The 8,025-nt window shown below is 34.9% G+C and overlaps 1 protein-coding gene across 1 annotated transcript in view; it reads left to right on the forward strand.

The window, feature by feature from the left end:
* LOC143788807 (protein kinase C delta type-like) overlaps nucleotides 1-5,362 on the forward strand; it is a 57,818-nt gene extending 52,456 nt beyond the window's left edge. Inside the window, exons 6-8 of the mRNA XM_077278709.1 lie at nucleotides 1,210-1,353; nucleotides 1,693-1,818; nucleotides 4,415-5,362. Of these exons, the coding sequence (XP_077134824.1) occupies nucleotides 1,210-1,353; nucleotides 1,693-1,818; nucleotides 4,415-4,483 (339 nt within the window). The 3' untranslated portion in view covers nucleotides 4,484-5,362. The remainder of the gene's footprint in view (nucleotides 1-1,209; nucleotides 1,354-1,692; nucleotides 1,819-4,414) is intronic.
* The last annotated feature ends 2,663 nt before the right edge of the window (nucleotides 5,363-8,025 follow it).

Genomic DNA, 8,025 nt, shown 5'->3' on the forward strand with positions numbered 1-8,025 from the left:
TCCCCAGAAAAGGTGAGAAATGTGTGACCTCTGGGGGCTTCACTGCTTTGTACCCCACAATCACCAAATGGGAGGACCAGAGCCTCCTACTCTTCCCAGCCTACATGTCTACATGGATAGTGAACTATGGCTGACCAGGTGTAATGCTGAGTTATCCGGACCATAGATGTCCTAAAGGGTTAATAAAATGTGTAATCATGATACAGGAAAATGTGTTATTTTATGTGCACTTATTACATTTATTACATAACACGCATCAGATGTATCACGTACATCGGACTAAGCTGCTCTGTGTATATTAGACAAGGCCAACCGCCACCTCAATACTATCAGCCATAATGCCACAGATAGCTCCTTAACCCCTTCATGGCATAAGGCGGACATGCCGGATATATGTTGTGTCTCTGCTTTCATGCGGTCTCACCCGCAGAGCCTTCATCTTTTCCGGCAGATGATGGGTGATTTAATGAGCCATCATGTGCCTTTATCAGCTGCGGGTGTGACATTGCTCTGTCTATGTCCGTTAACCTGTTAAATCCTGCTGTCACTCAGACAATGGCATTTAACATGCGCAGGCGGGGGTGTGCGTTTTTCCATACTCCCATCAATGGGCCCATGACATGATCATGATCTCAGAAAATGGCAACACAAGTAAAGGGTTTTTTTTTACAAATCTAAGATTTTCTTTTTCACCACTTAAATAAAAAAATATATACATTTTGGTATGAGTAATTTCACTGACCTGGATAATCATATTGTCAGTTTTATCACATAATGAACATGGTAAATAAAAAAAATTAAGTGCATCACATGATAAAACGAATGATGTCAAGTACAACTCGTCCTTCAAAAAACAAGCCCTCATATAGTTATGTGGACGGAAAAATAAAAAAGTTATGGCTCTTGAAAGAAGGAAAATGCTAAAACAAAAAAGCTGACAATCTCTTGGTATGAAGGGGTTACAGTGTGAGCCGGTAACACACTGAGCCGAGCGTTGTGTGCGCCGTCACACCCATATATATTACATTCACTCTGATTGTTAATATAGTTTATTAATTTCATTTATGGAGCATAATTATGGAAGATCCTTTGTGCCTCTGACTGAGTAGTAAGACTTACTGCCATTACTGTAGGATCACATAACAATATGAGTGACATATACGTGCGGTGACAGGAGGTGGCACTACTAATAATGCTGCTCTATGGCAGATCCTGGACATGCAGGAGTATAACGCCGGAGTAGACTGGTTCTCGCTTGGAGTCATCATAAACCAGATGCTGACCAGTTTTACTATCTACAATCCCGCAGTGTTTGATGAGTCCTCCTCCGGCGCCAAGGACATCATTGAACAGGTCAGTATGTTCCCGGTATAAGGGTCTAGTATTGGGGTCATACAATGTTAGTAGTCCCTGACCCGGAGGCTGTAATTGTACTGAACACAGCCTTACACAGACATCTTCTCCCCATCCTCAACCTCGTAAACCACATTTACAATGTCCAATTATGGATAAGAGAAGTAGAAATCCATTGCTTGCACCCCCTCATCACTAAATATCACTATCATATACCATCACAGCACACAACGCGTCATGGAGAGCAACAATCAGAAAGAAGTGATCACTGTGTATAATCTTTACTGGTCAGATCACAGGGTTCCCTTACTAAATCCTAAATACATTTCTCCTTTTCAGCTCCTGCAGGAAGATCCTGTCCAGCGACTAGGAGTCCATGGTGAGATCCGAGAACACCTCTTCTTCCAGCGAATTGATTGGGTCTCTGTGGAAGCCCTTAGGATGGCCCCACCGTACATCCCTGTAGTAAGTAATGGGAGAATTCTCCCATGGATCTGAATAAGATTCTCTCCCACAATCGTCTACGCTTTTGGTTCTGTGATACATTATGTTTAGTGTCAGGGTTGGAAAATAATTTCGCTTGCGTTATTGGACAATGTAATCTCTTAGCAGTGTATGTCTAGTCTATAGGATTGTTCTTCTTTCAGGCCATTTTGAGGGTTACATGCAAATAATTAACTAGTTATAAGTTCTGTTAGATTCCCTTTAAATGGCTTGTACCTGTCACCCCCAAAAATCGTATATGAGCTAAGGCCACTGGCATCAGGGGCTTATCTACAGCATTCTGTAATGATGAGATAAGCCCCCGATGTAACCTGAAAGGTAAGGAAAACAGGTTATATTATACTCACCCAGGGGCGGTCCCTTTTCGTTTCGGGTCTGATAGGTGTCGCGGTCTGGGTCCAGGGCCTCCTATCTTCATTCGATGACGTCCTCTTCTTGTCTTCCTGCCGCGGCTCCTGTTGAGGGCAGAGCAAAGTACTGCTGGGCCTCTCTGACCTTTCCCGGCGCCTGCGCACTGCAGTACTTTGCTCTGCTCTCCACAAGGCACACAAAGTACACCTGCGCCGAAGCCACGGCAGGAAGACAAGAAGAGGACGTCATCGTATGAAGATAGGAGGCGCCGCACCCATCAGACCCGAAATTAACCGGGACCGCCCCTGGGTGAGCATAATATAACCTGTTTTTCTTACCTTTCAGGCTACATCGGGGGCTTATCTACAGCATTACAGAATGCTGTAGATAAGCCCCTGATGCTGGTGGCCTGAGCCCATATACGATTTTTGGGGGTGACAGATTCCCTTTAATCAGACAAAGCATTGCATAGCCGTCTGTAGCTGGAGCTAGAGAAGACCGCCCTTGGTAAAACATTTTTTTACATGAGCCCTCCATAAGGAGCAGTTCATAAGATTTTTATATTTTTCATGCAGACCTGGAAGTGATTCTAAAGATTAATTTACATTTTTAAATAACATTTCTCCTTTTTATAGTCTCCACTGCTAATTTACACCAGATGAAAAATAAAACAAAAAATAGGAACACATTTTTGTCAAAAAACAGAACTGATGGAGCTAGGCCAATTCAGAAAGACCTATAGGTACAAGAGAACGAGAGACACCAGGAAGAACAAAATATATTAGAGTAAAAAAATACCAGTGTATACTGGTGTGGACAAAGAATGGAAAAACCACTCGGAAAACAAGGAAGACCAAAAGGAGGAGACACTGAGACGCAGGTCACTTATTGCAGGAAATAAATATCAGGACAAAGAGGTATCTTTCCTATATACCAACTGCTGCTGTGTTTCCATGATGTTTGATTATTACTTTTTATATAATATTTTCATGTTGTTTGTGAGCGCCTTCTGTGGCACCACTTACCGTACTAGATAATAAAGGTGTTTTTACTTTATAGAAACCTCTTTGTCCTGACACTTTTTTCCTGCAATAAGTAACCTGCGGCTCGGTGACTCCTCCTTTTGGTCTTCCTGGTTTTTTTTTTCAATTCGGAAAGAGTCTGTAAACAGGTGAAAGTGTTCAGAGCTGAAGTGATAAGTACAGATTGTACTGATATAAACACTTCTCGTTCTCACCATACTTGGGCTATTGCCTGTTACCTGCACATAATTCTGCATCCTATGTATGATGAGACAGAAATGTGACCGGCCATAGAGATGATTAGTGGCGCTGCAGCTCATTGAAGTGACCAGACGTCAGCTGCAATGCTCGTGGTGCTGGTTTTGTCTCTAAGATATTATATTCACATTTGAAAACGTTCCTTTAAAGGGAACCTGTCACCAGGTTTGTCCCATATGAGACCTTTCAGCCCTGATATACATAATTCTAATGTGCTATATATCTGCCCCCATTCCAACATGCAAGACAAGAAAAAGACCTTTTACATACTCACCTACAGGGCGTTCGGGTTCGATGGGCATCACTGGTGTAGGTCCGGTGCCTCCCTTCTTCTAGCGATGCCGTTCCCCTTCTTGCTTCATGTGGATGACGTGTCCTACATCATCCACACAATGTCCCCGGAATTGCGCTCCTGAGCAAACGTACTTATGACCAGGGGGCAGAGTAAAGTCCTGCAGTGCGCATGCGGCGGAGCTCTTTGAACTTTCCTGGTGCATGCGCACTGCAGGACATTGATCGGCCCTTCACAGGGCTGAGAGAAGTACGCCTGCACAGTAGTGTGATACCGGGGACACTGTGGATGACGAAGGACGCATCATCCACACAAAGCAAGAAAGAGGACGGCATTGCAAGAAGAATGGAGCCATTGGACCAAGACAGCGATGCCCATCGGACCTGACCTCCCGTAGGTGAATATTATAAAAGGTCTTGCTTGTCTTGCAGGTTGGGTTGGGGGCATATATACAGCATATTAGAATGCTGTATATCAGGGCTGAAAGGTGCTGGCCTTACCCCATATGGTACTAACCTGGTGCCTGGTGACAGGTTCCTTTTAATATTGAACTATTATTTTCAATACTTAAAGTCAAAACTGTTTGATTAGTCACTAAGTTCACCATGACTTTTTTCTGCATTTTTTTCTATAGCCAACTAAGCCTAATCCCAGGGTCCGTGCATTTAAGCTGTTCAGAGGGGGGTTTCCATTTTTCAACTGAAAACCCTCAACAAGACACCGGCTCAATAACACCAGAGCAAGCTGCGTACCTGAGCTTCCAGAAGACCACGCCGAGAAGACCAGAGCATTGGATGTCCAACACCATCAGGGACCTACAAAACTATAACTATAAGTGATAAGTATAGGTAATTATAAGAAAGGATAGGTATATTTAGTCTAATAAAAAAAGAGAAAAAGATAAGTCTAAGTATAGGTAAAAATAATATTTCTAGGTAAGTATTTCTAAGAATGTATAAGAATAGACAAATATAGGTAAGAAAGGATAGGTATGTTTAGTCTTTAATAAAAAAAAAAAAAAAGAAAAAAAAGATAAGTATAGATAAGTAAGGATAAGTATAGATAAATATAGCTAAAAATGATAGGCCCCGTATATTTAAAATAAAATAAAATAGAAAAAGATAAGTATAGATAAGTATAGGTAAATATAGCTAAGAAATGATAGGCCCCGTATATTTAAAATAAAAAAAATAAAAAAATAGATAAGTATAGGTAAATATAGCTAAGAAATGATAGGCCCCGTATATTTAAAATAATAAAAAAATAGAAAAAGATAAGTATAGATAAGTAAGGATAAGTATAGGTAAATATAGCTAAGAAATGATAGGCCCCGTATATTTAAAATAAAATAAAATAGAAAAAGATAAGTATAGATAAGTATAGGTAAATATAGCTAAGAAATGATAGGCCCCGTATATTTAAAATAAAAAAAAATAGAAAAAGATAAGTATAGATAAGTAAGGATAAGTATAGGTAAATATAGCTAAGAAATGATAGGCCCCGTATATTTAAAATAAAATAAAATAGAAAAAGATAAGTATAGATAAGTATAGGTAAATATAGCTAAGAAATGATAGGCCCCGTATATTTAAAATAATAAAAAAAAAAAAATAGATAAGTATAGGTAAATATAGCTAAGAAATGATAGGCCCCGTATATTTAAAATAATAAAAAAAAAAAAATAGATAAGTATAGATAAGTATAGGTAAATATAGCTAAGAAATGATAGGCCCCGTATATTTAAAATAATTCAAAAAAAAAAATAGATAAGTATAGATAAGTATAGGTAATTATAGCCAAGAAATGATAGGCCTCGTATATTTAAAAAAAAAAAAAAAAAATAGATAAGTATAGGTAAATATAGCTAAGAAATGATAGGCCCCGTATATTTAAAATAAAAAAATAAAAATATATATAAGTATAGATAAGTAAGGATAACTATGGGTAAATATAGCTAAGAAATGATAGGCCCTGTATATTTAAAAAAAAAAAAAAAAAAAAGATAAGTATAAATAAGTAAGGATAAGTATAGGTAAATATAGCTAAGAAATGATAGGCCCCGTATATTTAAAATAATAAAAAAAAAAAAAAGATAAGTATAAATAAGTAAGGATAAGTATAGGTAAATATAGCTAAGAAATGATAGGCCCCGTATATTTAAAATAATAAAAAAAAAAAAATAGATAAGTATAGCTAAGTATAGGTAAATATAGCTAAGAAATGATAGGCCTCGTATATTTAAAAAAAAAAAAAAAAAAAAAAAAAAAATAGATAAGTATAGGTAAATATAGCTAAAAAATGATAGGCCCCGTATATTTAAAATAAAAAAATAAAAATATATATAAGTATAGATAAGTAAGGATAACTATGGGTAAATATAGCTAAGAAATGATAGGCCCTGTATATTTAAAATAAAATAAAAAAAAAAAAGATAAGTATAAATAAGTAAGGATAAGTATAGGTAAATATAGCTAAGAAATGATAGGCCTCGTATATTTAAAAAAAAAAAAAAAAAAAAAAAAATAGATAAGTATAGGTAAATATAGCTAAGAAATGATAGGCCCCGTATATTTAAAATAATAAAAAAAAAAAAAATAGATAAGTATAGATAAGTATAGGTAAATATAGCTAAGAAATGATAGGCCTCGTATATTTAAAAAAAAAAAAAAAAAAAATAGATAAGTATAGGTAAATATAGCTAAGAAATGATAGGCCCCGTATATTTAAAATAATAAAAAAAAAAAAATAGATAAGTATAGATAAGTATAGGTAAATATAGCTAAGAAATGATAGGCCCCGTATATTTAAAATAATTAAAAAAAAAAAATAGATAAGTTTAGATAAGTATAGGTAAATATAGCTAAGAAATGATAGGCCTCGTATATTTAAAAAAAAAATAAAAAAAATAGATAAGTATAGGTAAATATAGCTAAGAAATGATAGGCCCCGTATATTTAAAATAAAAAAATAAAAATATATATAAGTATAGATAAGTAAGGATAACTATGGGTAAATATAGCTAAGAAATGATAGGCCCTGTATATTTAAAAAAAAAAAAAAAAAAAAAAGATAAGTATAAATAAGTAAGGATAAGTATAGGTAAATATAGCTAAGAAATGATAGGCCCCGTATATTTAAAATAATAAAAAAAAAAAAAAGATAAGTATAAATAAGTAAGGATAAGTATAGGTAAATATAGCTAAGAAATGATAGGCCCCGTATATTTAAAATAATAATAAAAAAAAAATAGATAAGTATAGATAAGTATAGGTAAATATAGCTAAGAAATGATAGGCCTCGTATATTTAAAAAAAAAATAAAAAAAAAAAAAAATAGATAAGTATAGGTAAATATAGCTAAAAAATGATAGGCCCCGTATATTTAAAATAAAAAAATAAAAATATATATAAGTATAGATAAGTAAGGATAACTATGGGTAAATATAGCTAAGAAATGATAGGCCCTGTATATTTAAAATAAAATAAAAAAAAAAAAGATAAGTATAAATAAGTAAGGATAAGTATAGGTAAATATAGCTAAGAAATGATAGGCCTCGTATATTTAAAAAAAAAAAAAAAAAAATAGATAAGTATAGGTAAATATAGCTAAGAAATGATAGGCCCCGTATATTTAAAATAAAAAAATAAAAATATATATAAGTATAGATAAGTAAGGATAACTATGGGTAAATATAGCTAAGAAATGATAGGCCCCGTATATTTAAAATAAAAAAAAAAAAAAAGATAAGTATAGATAAGTAAGTATAGATAAATATAGGTAAGAAAGGATAGGTATATTTAAAAAAAAAATAAATAAAAAAAGCTAAGTATAGATAATCGCCCAGTGTAAGTTCCCCCTTAGTTATACATAAGCTTTATATAGCCTAGAGATAAAGATAAGGTAGAAATATAAGTATTAGATAAGTATATAACACCCCATGTACAGGGGTGACAGGGCCCATCCAGCGCTGACACTGCAGTGACCCAGGGATTAGCCGATCGCCAGGACATGGGGTCAGGAAGGAATTTTTCCCCACACATGGGGTTGTTTCGCCTTCCTCTGGGTCACATACTCTTTATGCAGTAAATCCTATAAATGGCGCTGGATGATTACATTAAATTAAACTAAATAATATAATAGATAACAATAAAAATTAATAAACCCCATTCATTGTGTCTGCGTCTTCTTTATATTCTTTTATTATAATGTTGGACGGCTATAGTGATTGTGACAAATGGCGGGGAA

The sequence above is a fragment of the Ranitomeya variabilis genome, chromosome 8, assembly GCF_051348905.1.
Source record: "Ranitomeya variabilis isolate aRanVar5 chromosome 8, aRanVar5.hap1, whole genome shotgun sequence".
Classification (NCBI taxonomy): Eukaryota; Metazoa; Chordata; class Amphibia; order Anura; family Dendrobatidae; genus Ranitomeya; species Ranitomeya variabilis.